At 49.2% G+C, this 27,330-nt stretch overlaps 1 protein-coding gene across 1 annotated transcript in view; it reads right to left on the bottom strand.

The window, feature by feature from the left end:
- The window catches only part of ADAMTS16 (ADAM metallopeptidase with thrombospondin type 1 motif 16), a 159,745-nt gene that overhangs the window by 93,576 nt on the left and 38,839 nt on the right, over positions 1-27,330 (bottom strand). Inside the window, exons 4-9 of the mRNA XM_053906864.1 lie at positions 19,785-20,043; positions 16,554-16,753; positions 15,146-15,229; positions 12,544-12,703; positions 11,359-11,464; positions 3,812-3,949 (exon numbers count right to left, since the gene is read on the bottom strand). Coding sequence (XP_053762839.1) covers positions 3,812-3,949; positions 11,359-11,464; positions 12,544-12,703; positions 15,146-15,229; positions 16,554-16,753; positions 19,785-20,043 — 947 coding nt within the window. The remainder of the gene's footprint in view (positions 1-3,811; positions 3,950-11,358; positions 11,465-12,543; positions 12,704-15,145; positions 15,230-16,553; positions 16,754-19,784; positions 20,044-27,330) is intronic.

The following is a 27,330-nucleotide window of genomic DNA, read 5'->3' as shown; positions in this document are numbered from 1 at the left end:
ACACTCACTCACACGCACCTCAAGCAAATCTGAACCGGTGTCAGAAAGAGCCACAAACCATGCTAACAATCCCCACCTCGACCCTATGAGGACCCCACACAGGGAACAGCAAATGTCAAAACGACCCCAATGGGAGAATAATGACCATGCTGTTTTTGGTAATAGAAATAAAAGAAAAATGATCAAGCGTATCTTCCTAGAATGCAGATTTATATTACCAGGAGATAGATATTATCCACAAAATCTCACTCCTTTTGGGGGGCATAAGATACGGAAGGCGGCCATCATTCTGGTAGGCATTAAGTATGTTGACTGATAGGGGGAAGGACCCCAAGCTGAAGGCTGGTAGTCAGGATGCTGGCTCAGAAGAGCCGTGCAAGGTCATCTGGAGAACTGAATGAACAGACAGCAAGAAAGGGAAACCAGCCATGGGCTCACAGCTCCATGTGCGTGTGGGGGGCAGTCTGAGATAAGGGGCAAACTGGGGGTACCAACAGAAATAAATACCCATGTGACCCCACCCTATGGTGTGCTATAAACTAGATGATGTCACTTATGTAACAGAAAAAAAAAAAAGGAAGGAAAAGGGGCTTGACCAAAACAATAACGAGAAAAAGAGAGAAAGAGAGGAGAAAAAAAACAACAACAAAGAAAACCTAGAACCCAAGATAAGGAGCTCATCGAAGCTAGCCAGAGTGGCTGGGGGAGACCTGAATGGGGTCTATCAGGCACAACAGGAACCTCGGACTTTCACCCTTAATCCCTGGCTCGGAAAAACTAGTTCTCAGTTTTGACTGTAGGAACGGGCATCGGTTACAAACTCTGGCCGCTAACTTGGTGGTTCTTGGGTGTCGCCATTCTGTTTTTCTTCCACCAACTCTGGTCGAGCTGATGTGGGTCCTGCACCCTGCAGCTACGTGTCCCCTGTTCACCTGCTGGCATCATGGTGTGGCAGAAACGGGAAAGGTAAGAGCATGTGGTCTTGGTGCCTGGGACAGGCCCAGGATGGACCCCCCCCCCCCCAGCGGGGGTTCCAGAGGACGGTAGAAAGGGGGAGGTCATCAGGTGACGTGGGGAAGCGCGTGCACAGGTAACCACTTCCTATCCACATCTTCATCATGTGTGTCTATTAACATTTATAAGCACTCACTGTATGCCATATAATTAGTTATGAGTATGTAATATATTTTACATAGCATATACATATACATATGTGTGTGTGTGTGTGTGTACATATATATACACACAGTGTCATCTTTTTTAAAGAATTCTGCGCTGGCAAAAGCTTTGCTTTCCTTGAAATATCAGCATTTGCCCTATTTTCTGTTAATAGGAAATAGATTTGATCTCCTTTTTTGCTTTGGTTTCTAGAAAGACCAAATTTGCCCAATCTCAAGCTTCAATAGCGCAGCCTAAGCATGCATTTTAAGACTGACATATTTGTGTGTTTTCTCGTTGCCTCTTCATTTTTTATTTCCATCTGCTTTTCCTCTTCAGCCGACTGTCAATTCTAATTATTTTTTGTTTGTTTTCTTGTCATGACCTGCTCCAAAGTCTTACGGGAAGGTAGTTTTGGCGGCTACCTTCTGCCAAGAATATACCTTCCATGCTGAATCTCAGAAATGTGAACGCACCTAATTGAGAACTAAACACGGCAGCCCGTCTCCTGCCAGCACGGATGCATTTTGGGAATAAAGAAGCACATGCTTCGTATCTCCTTGACGAGGATCAGTGGGTTGTGGAGGGCCGGTGTGTTTGTCAGAGAGTGGGCACGAGCCTTCCACGTGTCTGGGAAAACAGAATATGTTTCTGTGTAATGAACATGCATGCCCTCCCTGCTGAGCCGAAGCAATTCTTCCCAGAACCAGGGAAATAACGTTCTTGAAATGAAAAAAGTCAGGGTGCCTGGGCGGCTCAGTCGGTTGAGCGTCCGACTTCGGCTCAGGTCATGATCTCACAGCCCGTGAGTTCGAGCCCCTCGTCAGGCTCTGTGCTGACAGCTCGGAGCCTGGAGCCTGCTTCAGATTCTGTGTCCCCCTGTCTTGCTGCCCCTTCTCTGCTCCCACTCTCTCTCTCCCTCTCAAAAATAAATAAACATTAAAAAATTAAAAAGAAATGATGAAGGTGGAAAGTGGGGTAACTTTTAGGAGGGACAAAAACATCCGACTACAATCTGTTCCAGGGGCCACCGCCGGGTCCCAGGAGAGTGTGTTCACAAGGGAAGACAAGGGACGCTGGGGGTTCAGATGGGCACGGCACCTCCACTCTCCGGCCCGTGTGCCAGCAGCCTGTGCTGGTGGTCAGAGATGAGTTGTCTTCACTGAGTTAAGAGCTACTTTCTTTTTTTTTACATTTATTTATTTTTGAGAGAGAAAGAGAGTGCGAAGGGAGGGACAGAGGGAGGGGGAGAGGGAGGGAGAGAGAGAGAGAGAGAGAGAGAGAGAGAGAGAGAGTCCCAAGCAGGCTCCGTGTTGTCAGTGCAGAGCCCAACCTAGGGCTTGAACTCATGAACCGTGGGATCATGACCCGAGCCGAGATCAAGAGTTGGACGCTTAACCCACGGAGCCACCCAGGCGCCCCAGAAGCTACTTTCCAAACAAAGGCTCTCCCTCATCTTTTTAGTATTTGAACCAACTAATTTTGTTGAGATAAAAACGAAAGGAGAAGCCATGATTTCAATAGAATTGTTTCTCCTTGGCTATTTGCTTCCAGGCTTCTTGGGATCAGTAGAGCGAGGCCAGGGCCAGGGGCCAAAATGCCTAGACTCCATTCCCGACTCTGTTTCCCTACATTACTTCCCCTGTGGCAGGAGCTGGGGCCACTGCTGAGCTCAGCTGGCCCTCTCTTTCACCGTCATGCCCTTTTCCTTCAGAGCACGTGGGGAGACGACATTCCTTACCCACCCCGTGCGATGCAGGCCATCAGCTACGCTCTCACTGCCAGGAATGCAGCCCTGTCCTGCTCTGGTCACCACCAGCTGCAGTGACAACTAGGCCCCACAAGAAGGGGAGACCACAGGGCAGGAGGACCCGTTCTCTGCATGACCACACACAGCACACTTGCTGATCTGTGCACAACCTTCTGAGTCAGAAGTACGCTCAGGGTTAACAGGTAAAACCAAACTCCAAATTCAAAGTCTTGAGATCTGGGGGGAGATCCAGCCTTACTAGCCAACTAAGGCTGCTTCTTAAAGTCCCTTCTTTGTCTAAAACACTTAAAATCTACTATCTCTTTTTCAGGGGGTCAAACCCTGCTTCCCCAATGTTCTAGACCCTAGATGAATTAGCACTATAGTAAAACTTTCCAAAAATAATTATTAAAATTACAGGCATTTAGAGCCAAGCTAAGGTATATATACTCAAGTTTCCCCTCCTAATAAGAAATGTAGTTTGTGGAAAAAGAAACACACACACACACACACACACACACACACACACACACACACACACGTGCACGCGCAAGTTACGTGTACTTTATAATTGTGCGCACAGGTCTTTCTGTTCACGAATACAAAATGGTTAGTTACAGAAGTGAGAAGTTAAAAAAACCAAACGCTGGTGACAAATACTTTGATTTGGTAAGCACCCTGGGTTTCCTTTGAGCCTAAAGGTCAAATGACGTCAGGTTAAGCCTGCGAGACTCGGTGCTCTAAGGAAGTGTTTGGCAAACTTCTTGGCCAAGTGGCATCTTCAAATGGGAACCGTCTACAGGAGTCACAGCCACCCCTGGGCTGCTTGGACAGAATGAGGCTGACCGGGCAGGGCTCACCAAAGGCACGCAGAGACGCACGACCAGCTCTCGGAGTTCCTACCTTAAAAATCTGTGCAGATACTGGCGGCTGCAGGGTGACCAGGAGAAGACCCCGTTGCGTCCTGCCAGCGTAGGGGACATGATGTTCCCCTCCGACTTTTTGCACATGTTGCCTTCTCCGTCGTGGACCATGCCAAAGCTACGAGAGAGAGAAACGGTTCCTTCAAAACACAGAACAGTGCCGATGATCCACTATATTCTACAAAAACACACGTCAACACCGTGGACGCCTCCACTTCTGCATGCCGGTCGGGCCGAAATGAACTGTCTGTGCAGCCAAGCTGTGGAGACTACCCACGTATTCACAGACCTTTCCTGAAGGACTGCCATTCGGTGAGTTGTTCTGAAAGTGCACACCAAGCACCAAAACGGATGTGTCTGCTAAAGGCAGAGGTCTTAATTACGAGGAAGCGTTTCAAGGAGGGTAAGGAGGGCAGGTCACTCGATCTTGATAAAGCTGATAACCGTCCTGGACTGCTTTCTTCTCTCCGCACTCTTTTCTGCTCACCAGGGATTTTGAGAACTCCCAGATGTTTGCGGGTAATACAAACGCAGGCTCCCCGGGTGAAGTTTGGTGCTTCCCACGGTTAGAGAACTGACCGCCTGGTGCAGCTGCCCGTGGTGCTGACATTTCGTCCTGGCTCCCATCCGGGGCTGCTCCGCCTCAGGCCACTGCTGGGGGCTGTCACGGCTGGACGGCGCTCGACCGCACTCCCTACGTCCCTTTGGAGGAAGGAGGGCCGTGGAACCCCAGTGGGTGGCTCTGGCTGCCTTTACCTGTGGGAATTGTTTGAATGTACCCATTCCTCCTGACTAAAAATCAGACCACTCTGGGGCTCCAGCCCTAACTTAATACAGGGGGACTTGTCAAGCTACCTTGGCTCTTGGAACGCTTAATAGGCTCCTTTATGGATATGCTAATTGCACAATGCCAACTGGCATCCCATGACTGTCACTTGTGCAAACTCTAGCCCTGTGCCTCTAAGCATCCCATTAACCGAAGCAACCTCTCTCCACCAGGTCAGCTTCTTCTTCTTAACCTCCGAGAGCTTTGGCTCTTTGGAAGAGTCTCACATTGCCGTCTTCACCTACCACAGGACAGCACGACTAATCGCGTTGGGAAGAAAGCCTGGGGGACTTGGAGCTCTATATGACCCCGAAGGCTTCCCATTAGGGCAAACATATTCTTAGAGAATCAAGCCACTGCTGGCTATTAATGTCCGGGACCTGCCAAATCATTGTAAGGATTCTTAGATAATGGGGTTCCGCGTGAATGGGGTACAGGGCAAAGGGGAAAAGAAGGGGACAAAGCAAAGAAGGGTGAGATGGATGCTGAATCTGGGGACATTCTGCCACCAAGGATCCCACGATGAGAGGAGGCAGGGCAGCAGGGACAGAAGACCCAGAACCCTGGGGAAGCGGGCTCCCACAGTGGGCCGGGGAATCTGCCCTTGTTGCTGAGGCTGAAGACCCATCTTCCCCTTTAACTGGTTTGCTGATAGAGATTTAATAGTAACAGTAAAAAGAGCAACTGATATTTGTAAGCACTCACTATTTTTCAAACAGGGTATTAAATGCGTTCTCCGTATTTTCTAACTTAAACCTCGCCGAAGGCCTGCAAGGTGGGTACGACGTCGTGGCAGCAAGACTGAGGACTGGAGAGAGCCATGCCCACGGTCTCAGGGTCAGGCCTAGGACGTGACATTCCTGACCTCAGAGCCCAGGCGGGACCCATGCAAGAGTGTAACGCGAGCATGATTGAAGGGCGTAGCCAAGGAAATCTGGCGTGCAAACATTGTTGAATTTCTGCAAAATTCCTGCTCAGTACCAAGGGTGATGCAGATGGGAGTCATTTCAGCCTCCACCCATCCTCTCAAGTTCTATTAAAAGCAATCAATCAAGGCCAGGGTAACCATATAGCAGAGGAAATGTGTTATGGCTACGAAAAGGATTCAGACTGTAATCACATATGGGGGGCTGCCTTGGGGAGAACGTGATGAAAACGAACTATCGAAGTGCCCTCCCCTGGCCGGCCCTTGACCCGAATATGAAGCAGACACATGCGTCGTGGTCCAGTAGGTACCCCAGATAAATCTGCTTCCCTCTGCCTACATTTCTAAGGAAATAAAAGCCACAACATCCCGGGTCTGGGGACACGTGTGTCTTCAACTTTTTCATCTAAGGTATTTTCAATGACTCTTTCTAGAATGGATTCTCAAACCCCACTGTGAACCCCACTATTGGAGGGTTATTTTTCCAAGGAGCGCAGTGCCCATATCTTGTACTGTGATGGATGCCAGCACGTTAGCATGAAAGTACCACACGGTGATCGCATTTGATATGAACATTAATGAAGTCATGGAAGGATGCACAGAACGCATTTTGAAGATAAGATTGGTATTTGGCAACCAAGAAATATAATTACTATTAAGTTATACATACCAGACATTTTTTTTTGCTACTGTGAACCACAGTATCTTATTCAAAGTTTTTCTCACCCCATACGTTAAAACTATTAACATATTTTTTCTTTCTTACGGACTAGCTTCTAAGTTGCTAAAGGACATCCACTCTTCTTATCCATGCTTAGCCCCAGGCCAATGCACTCACTAGCTGATGACAGGTTCTCCACTGATGTTTGTTGAGCGAACAAAGACCAACCTTCCAGCCCAAACACCAACCCAAATACCCAGATGTAAACCTAATTTCGGATTAAAACGGACTTGAGACTTATATTCTGGCGGGAGATGCTTTTAATGCCTCCTACGGTATGTTCTGAGTGATTCAATTACATCAGCAAGCACACAGTTCCTCATTAGTGATGCTACACCCAGGATGATGAAAAGCCCAATATTGTGAGAGGTTGTGCTCATTATTTCAGGCTGTTCAGACAGCAGTAGCTAAGGCAACAAGAAACCCTCGAAGGAGCCACAGGCCAATGTCATCTGGATGGTTCGATCACACCCTTGGTGCAATATGCCACAGGTGGACCTCAGGGTCTCGAGCTCTGATGTGGACTTTTCAAGAAGCACAACCCAAGACGGAAAGAGTTGGCATGGACGGGGCATCAGGTGGGTCTCAGGAGCCAGGGCGCATCAAACAACCAGAAGAAGGTGGGCTGTGGAGGTGGAGGCCTCCATCAGGGTTGTGCCCTGACATTCACAAGCGTTGGGATTTCAAGAAAATCACTTAAGTCACCAAGCCTCAGTTTCCTCACCCATATAATGGGGGTAATAAAACCTGGCTCTTAAATTGCACAGAAGATCTGGTACCACACCTACCACAAGGAAAAATCATAACTTCGACCCACTTCCCGGATTCAAATGTTCTTGGTAAAATTGCTCAATAGCGAGATGTTACTTGTATACATATGATGTGTGTGTGTGTGTGCGTGCGCATGTGTGTGCGTGTTCAGCCAAAGGTCAATAGGTTTCAAACGCCCTTTGGATACAGAAACAAAAAAAGTCTCAGGAAGAACAATAGATAAAATTGGTGAGAAATGAGCCTCTGGCCTTCCTGGGCTCCCTGGGGGACAGTCTGACAATCACTGGGTCAGATGAGATCTTCAAGGAGTTGTTGCCTTGATGTTCTACAAACCCTCAGAATCTTCGGGGCCTCCCTGACCCAGCGGTAGGGCTCAGGTTGATGACAGCACACGGCCACAACTCGGGGTGGTTTCAACCTCACCATCAAATGCTCGAAAGGGTATCTAACCTCACCAGCCAAGCCTGCTGGAGCGGATTGTGGTAGCGAGCCGATTCTGCCTCTTTCGACTCCCCCGGTCTTCCCTGACTTGGTCTCTTGCCACGCCTACAGCCCATGTGGCCTGACCCTTGCACGCCTTGTCTATTTTGCCTTTCTGTTAAGACTCTTGGAGGCCGTGGATTACCAGTCTTTTCGTGGAATCCTACACAAGGCTCTGCTGGCAGAGTGGACATTGTGACCAGTGAAAGTCAGTACATGCGGGAGAAGACGGGCGACAGAACGATAGCTCGTGAACACTTCTTCTTTTTTTAATTTTTCAACATTTAGCTTTGAGAAAGACAGAGACAGCATAAGTGGGAGAGGGGAAGAGAGAGAGAGAGAGAGAGAGAGAGAGAGACAGAATCCCAAGCAGGCTCTGCGCCCGATGCAGGGCTCAAACTCACAAAACCAGGAGATCATGACCTGAGCCAAAACCAAGAGTCAGAGGCTTAACCGACTGAGCCACCCAGGTGCCCCTCACGAATACTCCTAAGCACAGCAAATATGTTTGAGGACCGTCTCGATGGTCTGAAATGATAATGCAAGTTAAGCATTTAAGCCTGTGTTGTAGGCTAGGGATGCTCAGATCATGTAATACACCTTCAGCTGCACCTGCACACGTGTGCCAAGGATCTCACAGACTCTCTCGGTTTTGCAGATGGAAACCTAAGTAAGAGAAGACCGTGCGATGTATGCCGGTCACTGCCAGGAGGTGGGAGAAGCCCAGTGGATCCGGAATCCCAGGCCCAGGGTCTTCCTCCTCAAATGGCACGACTTCCTTTGTACGTGAGGATTTTCCAAATGGATTCATGCCATTCAGGCGACATATTCTCCAAACCATGTAGCTCAGCACTCAACGTGTCTGTGCCAGTTCTCGACACCTGCATCTAGCAAACCACACGTCCTATGCCAAGTGATTGAATCTAACCAGGAAACTCACTCTACGCCATGGATTAGGAGCAAACCCGACTCAGTCACACATCCTAAAGGAGAACACACACCCTCACTTCTGGTTGCTGTGTCTGTCTCTCCCTTTCCAACACAAATCCAAACACAGGTTCTTAGCCATTTCTGTGTATAGAACGGATCCCTCGATATAATCCAGAACATGTTCTTTGAAGAAAATAAGTGAACTTAGTAGGAAAAATGGGCTGGACAGTGACTGAGATCTTTCTTGGAGTTAGAGGTTAGACCATCTGGCTGAAAGGCATGGAAAACAGCACTCCTCCAACCTCAGCGATGTCCTCTGAGTATAAACAAACCTGAAGAAGTAAAAACAGGATGTTTTAAAAAGTCCTAAAAAAAAGCGGGGGAGGGGCCGGGTGGCTCATTCGGCTCAGGTCATGATCTTACGGTCTATGGGTTCGAGCCCCACGTCTGGCTCTGTGCTGACAGCTCAGCGTGCTTTTTACGTTATGATGTTGGATCCGCGTACCAAAGCTGTAATTCTTCTCCATGGAGTAATACTTACTAAAGAAATGACCTGAATAAATGTGTACATTTTCAATTTAACGAAAATCCACGGAGTCAGATTGAGCCCTGCCGTGCCCTTTCCCATTTGATGTAGTCACCGCAGCAAATGACTCATCTGAGATACTCGTCGTCTATTCGTGCCTCCCTGAGTCATTCTGTCCATTCATCCATTCACAGCTGCTGAACACGCAGCATCATCTACCTGCCAGGCTGGCGAAGCGGAGACAGGAGCGTCCCCTCCCCCGTGGTCTCCACGGTGGGAGCCGCATGTGAAACCGCTCTGCAGATTTCACAAAAAGTGTTACAAACAGCAGGTGCTACCATTACCACTGCCGTGATCGTTACCACTGTTCCTATCACTGTCCCTCGTTTTGCCACTCAGCACACACAACTCCCCTGCACATCTCCTGGGTGTATTTCCTATTTCCTCAATGTGATCAGAAGCTAGTTCACCGGCCACACGAAAAGCTCAGAGCGCCAGCTTCCTGTCTCTTGTGTGATGTCCTCTAAATGTCGAGTGCTCCGGAAGGGGCTGACAGTTTCCTGGAGGTTAATTCTATTAGGAGCGGGACTCCCTTTCATCCAAGCCTACAGCCCATCTCCCTCCTCCCATCCAGAGTCCCACTTGCAATTAAAAAGCTTTCATCTTGTTTGGGAAAAAAAGTACTTTTTCCATCTTGACCCGGTGCTAGTGATGAAAGGCGGTATTAATTGACTCCTAAGGAAAAAAAAAAAAAGGAAATGCTGATCCCTGCTGACACTGAAGATGCGTCTCAGATGGATCCAGTTTACCTTTTGTGAGACCCACCACCTGCATCTACGGGCATTGCCAGTGCGCGTGCTTCGGCTGCTCATCTAACACTGAGCCGCTCAGCCCTCGCTGACTTAAATATTTCTTACCTTGACTGTTTAATTAAATTCAGGTATGGTTCAGGGGACAGCAAGAGCCTCATTTCGCTAAAATAATGAGAGTTTTGAAGTTTTAACTCTAGCAGTCTATTAAAAACACAATTATGACTTAACTGAAAGGTTCATAAAATATAGGGGCAATTTTCCAGGTACTGAAAAAGTCAATCATTACCTATAATGGTGAAGGGATCAGAAGCAGGATATAAGCTTCATTTTCAGGTCATCAGTTTACATGGCCAAGTGTGCAGGGCTCCGTGGGGGTCCACTAAAGACAGGTGCATGCATTCGCATGCGCGCACACACACACACACACACACACACACACACACAGATGCTGTGGACAGGTCGAGAGGGCATGGCCTCTCATGGGATGGAGGGGTCAGTTTTACAACAACTGAATCACAAACACCGCCTTTTGCAGATCTTGTGATTTGCAAGTAAAATCAGGGTGAACGTAAAAAAAAAAATAGAAAAATGACAATTCCTGGTTGTGCATTTTCTGGGAGAAAGTTCCGGGAGAGCCGTCGTGCAGCAGCAAGACACCTGTGTTCCCACTGCCGGTGCTCACGCTAATGGGGACAAGGGCAGGAAGTCAGCAGGTGCAGCACATGGGCCTCGGTAAAGGAACAAAACCCTCACGGGGATGCCTTGACCTGAGGCAGTTTACAGAATCACTAGCCCAAGAAACCTTAGTTACGAATGGCAGTTTCTGTAAGTAACTGATGGGAATGTTTTGTTGTGCAGGAACAAATGTAAAATGTTCGTGCAGAAAGATGCCAGCTGTTGCTAAGTGCTGCCGTCCAGCAGCGGCGTCTGTCTGTCCAAGCCCCAGGCTCACCACTCACTCAGGACGCCGTCCCGTTTCAAAACCGACAACGCTGGGCGCACGGGAATGTGGGCAGAGGGCCAGCTCCTACCAGCTCCAACGCCTGGTCCAAGCTGCCCTCTCCAAACTCTGCCTGGGGCACTGATCACCTAACATCTCTGCAAGTTACAAAAGGGATGGAAGAAGGCAAAACTCCAGGATAACTAGTTGATAATACGAGGCCTCGTCACTACCGCCCCCAATAGGAACCGACCGGGGAAGGAGAGCCGTGCACGGGACTCAAGTTCAGAACAGGACGGAGGAGAGGGGGCTGATACAAGTGTGTGCAATCGTGCACGCACGTACGAGACGTAAAGGAAGAGCAGAGAAAGGACGGTCGGAACGCGGGAATTTCCACGGCTTTCGACTGTGCACAGCCAGGCACCAAAACAGAAACATAACAAGTACCCAAGGGATAGCACGTCTCACCTGTCGGTGACATTCTCACCGGTTATATGTGAGGCCCCTACAGACCTGACCCAATGATCAGTGTTTCTGTGGCAATTGTCCACTAGGGAAGACAGCCTGGGTTTCACTCTCCCACACGGGTGACTTACTTGTGTCCGGACTCATGGGCAATGGTGAAGGCCAGTCCAAGCCCTGTGTCTTCGTTAATCGTACAGCTGCGGTATTTACTGCACATTCCACTGATGGGCGCAAATCCTGCGGGACACAGACATCAAAGGAATATGCAGCAGCACTGTTGCAGTCAAACAAAGAGGGTGTATTGTGTAAGTGTAGGAGTCCTCCGTCCTTTCCAGAAGTGTGGTTCGCGCCTGCGTGTGGTGAAATCTGGGACGCTCCTGGACAAGCGCATTAAGGGGTCTTGGCAACGCGAGCGGGAGGGATCTTCTCTCCGCATGGAAAGCAAATCATGGCTCCAAGTGGTGTTAACATCCCAGGTTACGACAATGGGGGCCAAGGAGAAAAGGGGATTCACGGCAGGCGAAGGAGAATTTCTACATTTGTCTATAAACATCTGTGTTCTAGAAAGCCCAAATAAAAAAGTGCTACACGGTGTAGGTGCATCAGGAGGTCCCCAAGACCAGCCCAGGTTCAAGGACTCGCCAGGGGGATTCACAGGACTCAGGCTTTGTCATACTCACAGGTATAGTTTCATACGGATAGCAAAGGATGAGAACAAAATCTTCCAAGAGAACAGGTGCATGGGGAGAGGTGTGGCAGAAACCAGGCACGAGCTGCCAGAGCCCTCTCCCGGTGGATCCACAGAGGACACACCTAATTCCCCCCAGCAACCTGTGGCTGTCTCATCAGAGACCAGGGCCCAGGGGTTTTATCCGGGGCTCGTCACATAGCACCCCAGCCTGGCACACGGACCCAAACTCCGGACTCCCAGAAGGAAGGCAGACATGCCGTGCAAGCCCCGTTATCTGGACAAGCAGTGTAGACACAGCAGGCCAGCTCATCAAGCACGGTGGTGGGAACCCTGGTTCTCAGAGGCCAGCCTTGTCGGCAGGCCTTTTCAGGAACGAGCAGTCACGATGAACCTCTTTCTGCTGAGTTCTATCTCAATAAGATCCCGGGAAGAAATGAAGAATTAGAAAGAAAAGACAGGAGTTCTTGAATCTGTAAGGGACTTTTCCTTAGGAAGTAATCACTTGGCGAATAAACGTACACTTTGATGCGTGGCCAGAGTGCCTAGAGGGCAGCACATCTATTCTCTGCACTCGGGCTCAGTATGGCACCTGCGTGTTCCTCCAGACTCCACAGGAGGGTCTTACCCAGGGTGTCGCAGGGCTCATTCTTCCAGGAACATATGTCCAGACCGGTCAGCAAGATGGCGTGGTCATGGCGTGTCCCGTCTTTGCCCATCAAGCCAGACTGCCACTGGCAGAAGCTGCTTAAGGTGTGGTCCGCGTGGTGGCTGATCACAAGCCCCGGCTGCGGGAGACAGACCAAGACCCCATGAGGAGAGAGAAAACGCCTTTCAACGCACCTGTTACCCCTCCGCCATCACAACGGCCTACCATTAACTCAGATTTCAAAGACACACAGGGATCGGGATGGTCTCCAAGCTAATCCATCTGTTTCATGGATTAACATGCAAAGGCCGGTGGCTTGTATAAAACCTGCACGGAGGGGCGCCTGGGTGGCTCAGTCGGTTAGGCGTCCGACTTCGGCTCAGGTCACGATCTCGTGGTCTGTGAGTTCGAGCCCCGTGTCGGGCTCTGGGCTGACGGCTCAGAGCCTGGAGCCTGTTTCGGATTCTGTGTCTCCCTCTCTCTCTGACCTTCCCCTGCTCGTGCCCTGTCTCTCTCTCTGTCTCAAAAGTAAATAAATGCTAAAAAAAAATTTAAAAAAAAAACCCGCATGGATTCTGGACAGACGCTTCTGTTCCCTTCTGTAGTTCTGCATAGACCCGGCTGGGATGCACTGAGCTGACCCTGAATGCATTTTCAATGCCCCAAGAAAGACTACTTTTGTGCGTGAACGTCTGCATCAAAGTCTTTGTAAAACACCTTGTAAAATTATCTCAGGCAAGAGAATCATTTCTCTGAGACTCTGAACATGCACGGAAAAACACTCAGCTGATTTCACAACCAAGTTGGGCGAGTAGGATTTCCAACTGATAACTCACTCTTAGCCATTTATTATTACAGCGTTAAATCAAGTCACTTCCCTACCAAAGCAACATGCTTATGAGGAAGGTCCGGTCAACCGGTAAAGCGCTATTTCTAGAAGACAGACTGGAACTAGAAAGAAACTGGGCAGGATACATCCCACCTTACGCATATACACCACGTTCTCACAGAGCGACAGTGAAATATCAGAGTGAAGGCCACCCGAACGCTTGGGAAATTCAGAAATCAGGGTTGGGGGCGGGGGGTGCAGCAGGAACCACCAGAGAAGGCTGCACGGAGTTATTTGAACTATTTACTGGGATGCTGTTTTTTTTCCTGTGGCTCGGTCACAGAAAGCCAGGTTAAACAGCTCGGTTCCAGGACAACTCGGGAGAAGCATTCATGACTAGATATTGGGTTAAATTCTGTGTCGCTCAGTCACTGAATAGGTTTTCTCTTTCCTTGCTTATTTTGTCTTTCCGGAGAGTCAAAGCCAGCTAAGCTAAATGCTGTGTGTGTACCAGCACTGGGACATGCCTCACATTCTTCAGCCGCTGATTTCCAGGAACACTGCATGCATCAAAGTTAACACAGGTGTACGATCAAAAGATAACCTCGCTTATTCTTTGCAGCTTGGATGAAGTCCAAGGTGAAAACGATTTAATACAAGGAATAATTAACCTGTCACCTGAGACGCCCCGTCAGTTCTGCACCCCCTCCCCAGACGCTCACTCACACAAAGACAATGCAGTTGTATCTTTCTGACCATTCCGGCTAGAAACAGGCTTGCCCACGCAGGCCCCCCACTCTGCCCAGAACAGGAGAAATGCCCCAGAAGCTTACGGTCTGGAGGCATCTCAGGTCTTACGAATGGTCTTAGGTTTCATCTAAAAAAAATTCTTTGTTTTATAAATAAGAAAACTGGGGCTACCAGAAGACCCTGCTAAGATAGCAGCAAGGTGCAGGGCTCTCTCCTCCTAGGCGGAGTCCGTCATCAGCCTGAAGCAAAGGAGAAGGGGGAGCCTTGGAAGGCTGAGACACCCCCATTAGCTGTGCCACAAAACGTTCATATGCAACGTCCCTGAGAACTGAAGGGCCCACCCGTGCATTTACACAGGGACTCTGGAACGCAGGCAAAGGAGATGCTTTTACCCACTGTGACCAAGGTCTGGCATAATTCGGTGTTTGTATGCAAGAGAGAAATGCACTTGACATCCAGACTCTACGAAAATACAACCCGGTGGCCCAAGGCAGTGGGGGTGAGCGCGGTCAGTCTGAGGAGTTGGGAGGGGACAGAGTAAAACAAAATGCCGACAGTACGATCTCACTGCCAGGTGGGAGGGCGGTTTTGGTGTTCTAGCAACACGCAGAAAGGGCTCAGTCCCACCTGGGACCCTAAAAGCTCACGGTGGGGACGTGGCTGAAGACGCACTTTCCACTGTCTCCCCAGTGTTTCCCACCCATATATTTAAGGCAGTTCTCCTGTTCTACTTTTCTAATAAGACTCCTAAAAACAGTCCTTACCACCTCTGCAGTCACACGCACACCCACGTGCACAGACACACACGTGCGCACGCACACAAAATTCAAATCATCATGAAGGGAACTGATAAGAAACTCACTGCGTGAGACACAAAACGCTTTTTGTTCCCGAGGGAAAGGAAAGTCAGGAATCCACAGAATGATCCCATTAAGGAAAATGGGGCATCACTTTACATTCATTTTTCTGGGAGAAAAGAAGCTGGTTTCAAAGACAGAATACCTGGTCTTCCTCTAGAAGAATCAGGCCTACAACTGCGATGTTGATGTTTCCTCCTATCGTTCCATCTTTGAACAAAGCAGACACCTGAAAAAGACAGGCATTCCCCGTCAGTCCCCACATGTGACGTTCTCCCAGCCCCCAGAGTCCTGCTGGAGAAGGCCGGTCCCTGTGGTCTTGTGACACAGTCACAGTCAAAGTCAATGCTGACTTTCTTATACTGCTAGACAGGTATAGAAATCTCTCATGGCCAGGCAGACCAATCGTTAAATCTTTATCATTAGTGCCTGGTAGTAAGAGCTGAAGTTTGGGGAGGCAGGTTCTGCCTCTTATGGAACACCACTGAGGTGTTCCACGAGGCTCCGAGGTGATAAAAGCTCTCAGGTGGACACAACAGAGCGTTCTAGCGATGACGGCTGGGGCATGCATTCCCCTTGCTTTCCCAGGGAGGGCCTCCGGAGGAGCTCCCAAGAGAAATGCTTGGGAAGAGACCCAGAAGATCCAAGAAAGAGAAGGCCTAAGTGTGGAAAGAAAATGGCCGAGGAAAGGTGCCCACGAGGGGTACGACAACAGCAGACGTTGGTGGCTGTTCAGGGTGACGAGCGAGGGCCCCTCGAGCTGGTTCGGCACCGACGTGCAGAATACCGGAACGGCTCGACAAAACAGAAGCAACGTTGGCACAAACCAGAGCCCTGACGTCCTCAGCCCCTGGACGCGCAGTGGCAGGTGTCTCGATGCCACTGCCCCCTCCATCCCCTGGGGGATGAGAAACCACGTGGGGCGGGCGGCCAGAAGGGATGCTAGCAGGAATACCCATGTGCTGAGCTGGAACAGAAAGCGTGTTTTCAAAACACCGTCATCCCCACTAATTTTCAAAACACACTCAGGTGACCCAAGATCTTGTGTTCCGTGAACCAGATGTCACTGAGTCTACGCCACCCAAGTGGGGCTTAGATGCCTCTCGTCGCTGCTCCTTGTTACAACAAGCTGCCGATCTGGGACACAGGACTGTTTACCCGGGATGGCAGTCTACAGGGTTGGATGCTTTTCTGCCTCTAGATGACATAATGCATGTTTGATACTTAAACACTAATGCTCCTAAAGAGATGGGCATTTCTATACCGGCATCTAAAATCACACGCAATGCTGACAGGCAGGTTTACTGCGCTGAACTGTCTCGGGGTCCCCGTACAGATTTCTGGTAAATGAAGACCTTGGCCCCCTCAAACCGTGCTGCCCGCTCGCAGAGAGGGCCAGTCTGTTCTCTGGAGTTCTGAACACGGCTCTTTGACGGGAGCATGTGAAGAGTGAAGGGCTCATCACAGATAAAACCCATCTCTTGTGCCTGAGACACAGACCCACGCCCATTAGGTGGGATCACACACGACTTCGACAAGAAGGCGCTTCCTACCATGTTGAGTATCGTCAGCACGTAGGTGGTGATGTTCTCGTGGCCGTGCGTCTGCGTCATCTTCCTGTCGACCACCACCAGCGTCTCCACATTCAGCTCCTCGTTCCTATGGGACTTGAGAAGAGAGCGCTTGTGCCTGCAGCAAGACGCATACTCGTCGGGCAAGACGAAAAGGTCTCCCTCGGGAGGCTGGGGCATGTCTACGGAGGGAATGTTCCGGGAAGAAACGAAAGCAAAAGTCGTCACCCCAAACCAGCGGTGGAACTGGGTATGCCCACCCTGGGTTTTCACAACGAAAGTTCACGACGTGAGCCACGTCACCCTTACGACTTTGTGACACAAAACCGGCGTTAACGTGAAACTCGCATGTAAGTGAAGTTCATACAACCTAGGTGTGATGGAAACCATCGCTAGGTTTACCTCTCTATAATTTTGCCCCGACTTAAAACAAAAAGAGAGGGCACCTTGGCTTTCACGTGCTCGTCTCTAGAAGCACGATGTTCAAAGACCATTCGCATAAAGATGCGTCAGACGGGCTCCGCAGGAGACTTACAGACCACAAAGCGGAACGATAGCTACCAGGCAGTGCCTTGCATCATTGTCATATTTGAAAAATGTTAATGGCCTCTTTTTAAAGGTCATTCCCAAGTCTGGACGCGTCACTGGTCTGTCGTGTTTCAAATGGGTTTACGAACTTGGTGACACAGATCTACTCCACGGCAGGGCCGAATTTCCTAGAAAGCACCATAAATATTTACCTCGCTTAATTACAAGACAAAATACACTCTGTCCCCTTGGCACCGTTTAAAAATCGTTTGGGCATTTATAATCAGGGAGCTAACACTATGTTAAAAATGAGTCAGCTTTGTGGACGCCCCAGAAAATGTGGTTAGAGTCGTTTCATGTAAGTGGACTTCAAAACACCCACATGTATGGGTGGCACTGATTCAAAGCCATGCCAACTCTGTTCATGGACCGCACCGCCAGAAGATGCCATTTTTTTTGGCTGGTACCCACATCTGGCGCATATTTTCTCTTTGCTAAGATACTTTCAAACCTAAATGAACCCTGTGGAAGCTAATAATGATTCTGGCAAAGTTCTTAAAGCACCAATCGCGTGCCACCGACACTGATGCAATTAGAGAGGCCTGACTCCACCCTCAGAGCTCTCTCTACTGGCGTAGAGATAGGCTCCGGGTAGGAATGGGCCACCGAGGCACAGGGGAGGCACGGAGCAACCTGCTCGCAGCCCCTCCCAGAGCACAAGGTCCCAGAGCAGCATGGTCCCAGAGCACAAGGTTAATCCTCACCATTGATTTTAAGCAAATCAATCTGCCTGCGATTGCCATTTCCCACAGGTGCCTAAACACGCGCCAAAAAAATTCCCATTTTCTGAGCCGGAGACTCCAATGGGAAAAATCTTCATTAAACGTGAACCCCACTGAGCCAGAAGGCTGGGACTCCTCCAAGCACATCCAGAGCCCCATGAGCAACACGGAAAGATCCAGGCACAGACAGCGGAGGTCCCGAGAATTAAATGCTTCAACCCAGAAGCCGCACGTGTCACCTGTGCCCGCCCGCCACTAGGCCACCAAGTGCTCACGGAACTGCCATACGCCCAGCAGGGAAGGGATGGAAATATCTGGCAAACCGAACTGCACCACAAGGGTCACTAATGTCTTCTAAGAGGCATTTTGTGGCACTCTGCGTCTCTAGTTCTGTTATGAAAACAAGAGCCACTTTTCCCTCCCATTTTTCAGATAAAAAACTTCTTGTGCAGTGTTTCCAAATGACTGACTGCCCTGCCCCAATCACCCCCCGCCCCCGAGATTCCGAAGAGCCCGTCCAGGCAGCACACAGGTGCACATGCATACACACACACACACAGGCACAGCCACGGCAAACAGGATGACTTCACTGTGTGCCGAGCTGTGCCCTAGGCGTCACTGGCCTGCAGGGCTCTGATGACCCCCCTTCATTTCAGCAGGGTCCACACCGCTGGATTTTCTCAGGGCCCGCTACAACATCGGCTTTGAACCCTAGTGTGGCCTGTCGAAGAGGGAAGGACAGCCCTGCCAGGATCCAGGCGCTTGGCTTTTTGTCCCTGACATGGGATCCGTCCCAGACAGAGCCCTGCCGGCACGAATTCTGGCTCTGACCTTGTCCGTGCCTGAGGCCCACCTCTTGGTCCCGACCCTGCCCGGTCCCATCCCCTGCCACCTCCCCCCCACCCCCTCTCCGCTTCTCCCTGTCTACGCAGCCAGAGCAGCTGATGCTGACAAGTGCGTCCTGTTCTGACACCACTCAACCTCGGTCTCCCCGACGTTCTCAGACTCCGTTCACCTCTCGCCGTCCCCAGACCCACTCTTCCTGCAGACCGAGCCCACCGACTTAGGCGATTTGGACTTGAGTTTCTCACTTGAACAGAGCATCAGGCTTTTCTTCGCGGGATAATAGGGGTCCAGATGATACACAGGTGCTGACAGTTTAATGGTACTTTCTGTGCCGCTGTAAGAACCAAGTGATTTGGGGCCATCTACACTATTCCACCTACAGCGTGACCCTCTCTGTTTTAGGGTGCCGGGCACAGCAGCCGAAGAAACCGGCAGGGGAAGACGGGCTTCGCAGAGCCCCACTGGGGGCAAGTTTAACAAAGTGGTGCTGGCGGGGAAGGTGAGGGAAGCCAGGACAATTCCAGAGAACACTGAACTGCGAGAGGCTCCCACGTGAAGTGCAAATATCACATCACCTCTGAAGCGTTCACCACACAACAAAGGATTCCACAAAACGCTGGTGATAAACGACAGCTAAATTACGGCACGTGGAGCCTGTCCCTTTGATGCGGTGGTGTAAAATATATAAACGTGTACGGAGATAAATTACCTCGCAGAAAACTATGTGGGCTCTCATAAATCTAGACCTCCAAACCATAGAATTACCGGGGTCCCTTTGAAGACTTCCAGTGGATTCTGCATTTCTGGGCGGTACGTCATCTCACCTGCCCAGGGAACAGGTCTGGGGAACAAAAACACCCACCGCTATCTGTCCGTCCCCCACGAGGGGCGTTTGCAAACGAACACACAGACGATGGAACCAACACGTAAGTCCGGCGAGGATCGCCCACTGATTCCACCTCGCGGTCCGGACGACTTGCAAGAACATTTGAACATTTCGTGGGCGCACGTAAATGCCCGAAAGGTTAAACGCACGCAAAGAATCGCCCTTACATACATTTCTTGCGTCTGCCACAGAAATGCCGCTTTTGCGGGTGCTGGAGGGTCGAGCCGCCATGAAGGTGCGGGGTCCCCGGTTCCCGATCCCTCTGGGTCACGACCGCCTGGGGAGCCCCCGGAGCCCGCTCGTCTGCGGATCTCTTGTACAGTATGTGGGAGGGGGGCCCAGCCCCGGCGGCGTCCCCGGGTGTCCCCGCCAGCTGGGAAGGAAGCGGCTTCAGGAAGTAATCGGCTTCTTGTGTTCTTATCATGCCCGACTGGAAACAGAGAGGAAGAAAGAAAGGGCGGTTACACCTCCTGACCAGACGACGTCCGGGATGCCAGCATCACTTCTTTCTCATTCCTTCCCAAGCACCTGTTCCTCCCCCGTGGCTGAGGGCGAGGACGGGAAAGACCCTGAACTCTTCCCATCCGCATCCTCGTACAAGCTCAACGACGTGAGTCCAGGAACACAGGGGGCTCCCAGCACACGAACGGGGGTTCCTTTAACCCAGATCACGGAGGAGAGAGCTCACGTGCACAACACAGACTCAGATGTCAGTGTGGGTGCTGGAGGGGGAGGGTCCCACACAAGAAGATCAAATTGCAAGCCTAACAGTCATTTGCAGAACTCCTTTCAAACTTGACCGTGGTGTAACACTGGGTGTAGAAGCGTGCAACTTAAAATTAATCCAGAAGAGGGGCGCCTGGGGGGCTCAGCCGGTTAAGCATCGGACTTCAGCTCAGGTCATGATCTCACAGTTCATGGGTTCGAACCCCGCATCGGGCTCTGTGCTAACGGCTCGGAGCCTGGAGCCTGCCTCGGATTCTGGGTCTCCCTCTCTCTCTCCCCCTCCCCCACTCATGCCCTCTTTCTATCTCTCAAATAAACATAAAGAAATTTTTTTTTTAATTAATCCAGAGGAAAGCACAAAACAATTTACTTAGGGTAGCAGGAAGGCCTTTCTAAGCAAGGTATTATGGAAATAGGAAAAATCTAACTCAAAAAACACTAAGAGACATCTGTAGAGCAAAAGTAGTGTTCAAAAACACTAAAAGTATTCTAAAGGAGGCAAAATTGAGGGACTGCTTTTCACCTTTTAGAGTGACAAATATTTTAAAAAAATTTTTTAATGTTTTTATTTTTGAAGGAGGGAGAGACAGAACATAAGCAGGGGAGGGGCAGAGAGAGAGAGAGGGAGGCACAGAATCCGAAGCAAGCTCCAGGCTCCGAGCTGTCAGCACAGAGCCCGATGCGGGGCTCGAACTCACAAACGGTGAGATCAGACCTGAGCCGAAGTCGGATGCTTAACCGACTGAGCAACCCAGGCGCCCCTAGAGTGACAGATATTTTTAAAACCTGATAGTAACAAGTGCTGGAGAATCCATGGCAAAGTGTGGTTCTGGAAAAGTGGTCACTGGGGCGGAGCCGGGAGGCGGCTGCCATGGTTTCCCGCCACGTCCACCAGCACTGAAAATGTGCCATCAGGTCTAAGGAGTTAGCCTTTTGGAATTCTTCCCAATGCTTCGTATAGGCACCTCCCCAACACGGACCAATATATATGGCTGTATAAGTGCAGCATTGTGTGTAAGAGCACAAAACAGAAAATAATAAAAATAAATCATTTAAAGGCTTACCAATTAATTCAGGGTAATGTTTTTATCTTTTATTTTTTTTAATTTTTTTAATTTTTGGGGCGCCTGGGTGGCGCAGTCGGTTAAGCGTCCGACTTCAGCCAGGTCACGATCTCGCGGTCCGTGAGTTCGAGCCCCGCGCCAGGCTCTGGGCTGATGGCTCGGAGCCTGGAGCCTGTTTCCGATTCTGTGTCTCCCTCTCTCTCTGCCCCTGCCCCGTTCATGCTCTGTCTCTCTCTGTCCCAAAAATAAAAAAAATAAAAAACGTTGAAAAAAAAAATTAAAAAAAAAATAAATTTTTAAAATTTTTTTTTTAAATTTTTTAAACATTTATTTATTTTTGAGACAGAGGGAGACAGAGCATGAACAGGGGAGGAGCAGAGAGAGAGGGAGACACAGAATCCGAAACAGGCTCCAGGCTCTGAGCTGTCAGCACAGAGCCCGACGCGGGGCTCGAACTCATGGACCCATCAGATCGTGACCTGAGCCGAAGTCGGACGCTTAACCGACCAAACCACCCAGGCGCCCCTCAGGGTAATGTTTTTAAAGTATATTTGTATATTTGAAGAGAACAGAAGATTAAAAAAAGATCAGATAATTATGTGCTGATGATAATCATAATTATTTTACATAATTAAACATTTTTTCTCAAGTTCCTGAGACTGTGGATAACATCTTCTGTATAATACCTTATTGAAATTTTTTTAAGTTTACTTATTTGAGAGAGAGAGAGTGAGTGCACGAAAGCTGGGAGGGACAGAGGGAGAAGGAGGGAGAGAATCTGAAGCAGGCTCCACGCTGTCAGCACAGAGCCCAATGTGGGGCTCGATCCCACGAACCGTGAGATCATGACCTGAGCTGAAATCAAGAGTTGAACACTTAAAGGACTGAGCCACTCAGGCGCCCTTATGATGCCTTATTTACATCACTGACTGCAATTCTGTTTTAGGGGTATCGTATTACTCTCTTCTCAAGGGTGAGGACAGAGAACTACAGTGGTTCACTTCTGTTTCCAAGGCAACCCGGCTAGGAAATAGAGTTGGGATTTGAGCAAAATCAGAGTCAGTTCAGAACCTGCGCTTCGACAGTTTATACTTCGAGGGTTTCCAAAAAGGATTGAATTTATACAGTGTATAATAGATGCTGCGATCCCAAGCATGTCCATTTTAAAATTTTTTTTTTTTTTAACGTTTATTTATTTTTGAGACAGAGTGAGACAGAGCATGAACGGGGGAGGGGCAGAGAGAGAGGGAGACACAGAATCAGAAGCAGGCTCCAGGCTCCGAGCCATCAGCCCAGAGCCCGACGCGGGGCTCGAACTCACGGACCGTGAGATCGTGACCTGGGCCGAAGTCGGACGTCTAACCGACTGAGCCACCCAGGCGCCCCAAGCATGTCCATTTTAAAAAGCATGGTCTGCACTTAGAGAACCTCCCTGGAAGAAGTGAGAGCCATCGCGGGTGGCCGTGGGCGGCTGTCTTTGGGGAGAAGACTGCAGGAGGGACCCTGCTTGCATCTTCGTACCTTTCTGCACCACTCAAGTTTTTAGAATCCGTGTGTTTTCTTACATAAGTAAGAAACTTATGTTCTTAAGTAAGTAAGTCAGTGGCACTGCTGGATTATGGGGTTAGAGACAATTTTTTGCACCCTTTCTAAATGTTATTCAATATCGCCCTGATTTGAGAAGACGATGAATTGTCTCTGCAGAACTGTCCAGCTGTCACTTAGAACTCTCTGATGCCAAACCACCAGCCTTACAATCGGGCTGATTTTTCCCAAAGTCACTTTGATAATTTCCTACACCGAGCCGGACGCTGACTAGGTACTCAAAGAGGTTGATGCACGCGTCCCTGTTCTCAGTGTGCCTCTGATTTAGGAGCCCGAGGCTGAATCTCATTTAGGGGGGTTGCTGTGGGAGCCTGGAAGTCTGCGGACTGTGGGATGACAGGCGGGGGTGGGGGGCAGGAGCACTTCTTAGATCTTGGGTAAAGGGACAGACGGGACTCTAGGGAACAGTAGGGTTGGGGGTGGGAGAGAAAAAGGAAAGGGGAGACCAGCTGACTGGACATTCAGAGATTAAGCGTTGGCCCTAGAGTCCCTGCTGGTGGGGGAGAGGGTACACTGGGTGAATTATCAAGGAAGCCATCAGCACCGTAGGGGGTAGACCCCCGGGTCCAGGTACCACCTGGCAGTGGAAAGGAAAAATGCCTGGAATTTTTGCCCTGCATCACAAGGGGGAGGCAGCTCTCCCGCAGGGCTCTCTGGGAATGACCTGGGAATCTCTGTGTCCTCTAGACCTCCACCTGCTGAAGTTAACAGTTCTATCAAGGAATAGACAAACGTGGGACTGCAGAACGGCCAAGGCCCGCGGGCTTACATCGCGTTTGCATTTAAATTAAACCCAGACCAGCAGGAGGAATCGGCATGTGCTCAACACGACCCAACGGCTCTTCCACACTTTAGAAGGTAACCAGTTCATGTATTAAACTTAAAAAAAAAAAAGAATGCAGTTTTCATCTTAAAGAAACCTTCTCTGACATGTGAACTGCTCCTTGTCTTTCTAATCACCCCTCAGAGACCATCAGCTCCTGGAGAATGCGCAGTAGGTGTCCCTGGAGCCCCAGCTGAGTGCCACACCCTGGCATTCACCATCCACGGCAATAATGCGACCTGTGTGACTTCCGAGGGTTTACTCAGCCTCTCTGTGCTGCGTTGTCGTCTAGAAGTGGGGATCGGGCTAGCTGCCTGCCAGGACTTCGTAGCTCACCAATTAATCTCTTTTAAACACATGATGCACAGAAAAGACGCAAAAAAAGATGTGCTGAGTTAATGAAGCAAAGAATGTAAAATACGCTTCACCTCTGATGCTGATTCTTTTCTGATGACTCAGGGGGTTCTCTGGGGGTATTTTCACCGTACAGCACGAGACACCCCCCCCCCGATACCCAAATGGCCCTGCACCCCAACTCCACCATGGCCCCAAACACATCTGTGCTCTGGCCTGCTGTCTTACTTTTTATTCTTCTGGCTTCCGCATCTAAACCCTGTGTTCTCTGACAGCTGTTCGGGCTCAAAAACCACTCCTGCTCCCCCCGCTCGCCCAGTTCAAGACGCCGCTGTGGGTGCCCGAGGCTGAGAGCACCAGATCCTTGGGCAGCGGTGACCTCCTGCAGCTGGAGGGTCTTCTTAACTTTCATTAGCAAAGGAGTCAACCCCAGTTTCGTTAAATACAGAGAATATGAGGGCTGATAAGGCCGATGTTTTGATGTCCCTGATAATCCACAGACGCCGAAACGCACAGAAAAACCAACCCCTTTGTCTTGCTTCAGCATGAGTTTGCAAGCTTACCGAAGAGGTTAGATAAGCCATGGAAGATGAATGTTTTCTCGCGAAAGCTGTTCTTTATTGACCCAAGGATATTCATTTGGAAACTCATCTGATTTCTACGGTACACCTGCCCACAGTAACCACCGGGACATCAATTGGGTGGATTATGAACCAAGCTTTCAGAAAGAGGCCAGTGGGCTCCACACTGTGCCAAGGAGCTCTCCCGGGGCCCGTCTCTCCTGGCCAGCTCCGTAAATCCTTTTACGCTGGGAAGTTCATCTAATGCTCACACTGCACTCGCACGGACGGAAAGAGCATGTGCTCTGCTGGTACTCCGAAAATGCTGTTTCTCACTCGGCACTGTCTGTGAAGGAAACGCTGAAGTTCCAAAGTCAGATATGGTGTGAGGGTCGCTTTTTTAACTTTTTTAATTTGTTTTTGATAGAGACAGAGTGCAAGTGGAGGAGGGGCAGAGAGCGACAAGAGACAGAATCCGAAGCAGGCTCCAGGCTGTCGGCACAGAGCCCGACGCCGGGCTCGAACTCACGGACCGGGAGATCCTGACCTGAGCCGAAGTCAGATGCTTAACCCACTGAGCCACCCGGGCGCCCCCGTGTGAGTCCGTTGTATCCGCAACTGAAACGTGTTGGATCTCTGCAGACAAATAAATTAAACAGAATACGCATCCATAATTACATGAAAACATAGCTGACATTACAGGAAGTTTTTCAGAGAGAAGAAAGGGAATCATTCAATAAACGATCTTGAGAAAGCTCTTTGGAAAAAAATAAATCTAGATTTCTTCTTTCTCCTTTATTCACCAAAATACAGGTCAGGTGCAGCAAAGAACGATAAAAAGTAAAAAAGATGAAATAAAATATATATATTTGTAATTCTGGTATAGACACTTGTAAATGGGAAACAAAATCAGGAAGCCGCAGAGAAATGGATCGATAAATTTGGGTAAATTCAATGTTTGGGTGTGGTGAAAAAATACCATCAAGTCGAATGACAAGTTATCAGGAAGTTTTTTTTTTATGTTTCTCTATTTATTTTGAGAGGGAGAGAGAGAGAGCATGCGAGCAGGGGAGAGGGGCAGAGGGAGGGAGGGAGAGAGAGAGAGAGAGAGAGAGAGAGAGAGAGAGAGAGAGGATCCCAAACAGGCCCCACGCTCAGCAGGGAGCCTGACGTGGGCCCGATTCCAAGACCGCGAGATCATGACCTGAGCCGAAATCAAGAGCCGGATGCTCAACCAGCTGGGCCACCCAGGCGCCCCACTTAGTGGGAATTCTTGAATGCCTATGACAAAAACTATGATCCTTAAAAACAATCCATAAACACCAACAATGAAGAAGTAATACAACTTAAAAAAAAGGAATGGAAAAGAAACAAAATAAGACAAAAAAGAAGAAAAGGAGACTCACAGGTAGGGAGAGAATTATTAAAAAAAAAGGGGGTTTGATCCTACTTCCTTCCAATTTTAGCAAGAAGATGAAAATCACAACGAGGTGCACTTTCTTATCTGTCCTACCTGCAGGTGGAAAGTCAGCGTATACCCTGTCATAGTCAAGATGTGAGGAAGATTAGTAAATTGGTAAAGCACTTTTGGAAAGAATTGACACTGTTTCTCAAAAATGTACACGTGTGTACTTTCAACCTAATAAATCTGCAGCTAGGAAGTTACCCTGTGAAAATTCTAACACACGTATCGCAAAGTTACCCTATGAAAATTCTAACACACGTATCGCAAGATGCGTAAAAGGATGTAGATCATAGTAAAAATAAATACGACAGCCCCCGAAATGAGAGATACTTAAAATGCCCCCCGATGACAGGTTATATAAATGAGCGTGTATGTATTAGAGAACAATGTCAACATTTGAAAGAACTAGATAGTTACCGATAGAGAATTATACCCAAATTTACTTAGTGAGAAAACTAAAGTGTGGAACTGTAGTGATATTACTATATACTTGCTTTAAATAAGAATAAAAAACTTGTATATCAATGCACATATTTATAAAAGCTGTCCACAAAATGGAATATTACTTGGCTATAAAAAAGAATGAAATCTCGCCATTTGCAACATGGATGGATTCAGAAGTAAATTATGCTGAATGAAAGGAGTAAGACGTAGAAAAACAAACACCATACGACTTCACTCACGTGGAATCTAAAAAACAAAACGAGTAATTGAAAAGGCAGAAACAGACCCAGAAATACACACATCACGCGGATGGCTGCCCGAGGGGCAGGGACTGGGGGATGGGCAGAGTGGGTGAAGGGGAGAGGGAGGCACAGGCTTCCAGTTATGGAAGGAATAAGTCACAGAGATGGAAGGCACAGCATAGGGAACACGGCCAATGGTCATGTAATGGCGGCGTCTGGTGACAGGTGTCACTTGTGAACATGCCGTAAGGTCAAATCACTACGCAGTACAGCTGACACTAATATAACATTCTGTGTCGACATACTTCGGTAAATAATTCAGTTCGATGAAAATCAAATTTGAAATAGAAGCTGCCCGGAAAAGTTGCATGAATCAAAAAATCAAACGGAAGGGCACCCGGGTGGCTCAGTCGGTTAAGCGTCCGACTCTTGGT

The sequence above is a fragment of the Panthera pardus genome, unplaced genomic scaffold (genome assembly GCF_024362965.1).
Source record: "Panthera pardus isolate Hobbes unplaced genomic scaffold, ASM2436296v1 HiC_scaffold_2, whole genome shotgun sequence".
Classification (NCBI taxonomy): domain Eukaryota; kingdom Metazoa; phylum Chordata; class Mammalia; order Carnivora; family Felidae; genus Panthera; species Panthera pardus.
The sequence above is the reverse complement of the archived record's forward strand: the minus strand, read 5'-3'. Positions and strand labels throughout refer to the sequence as shown.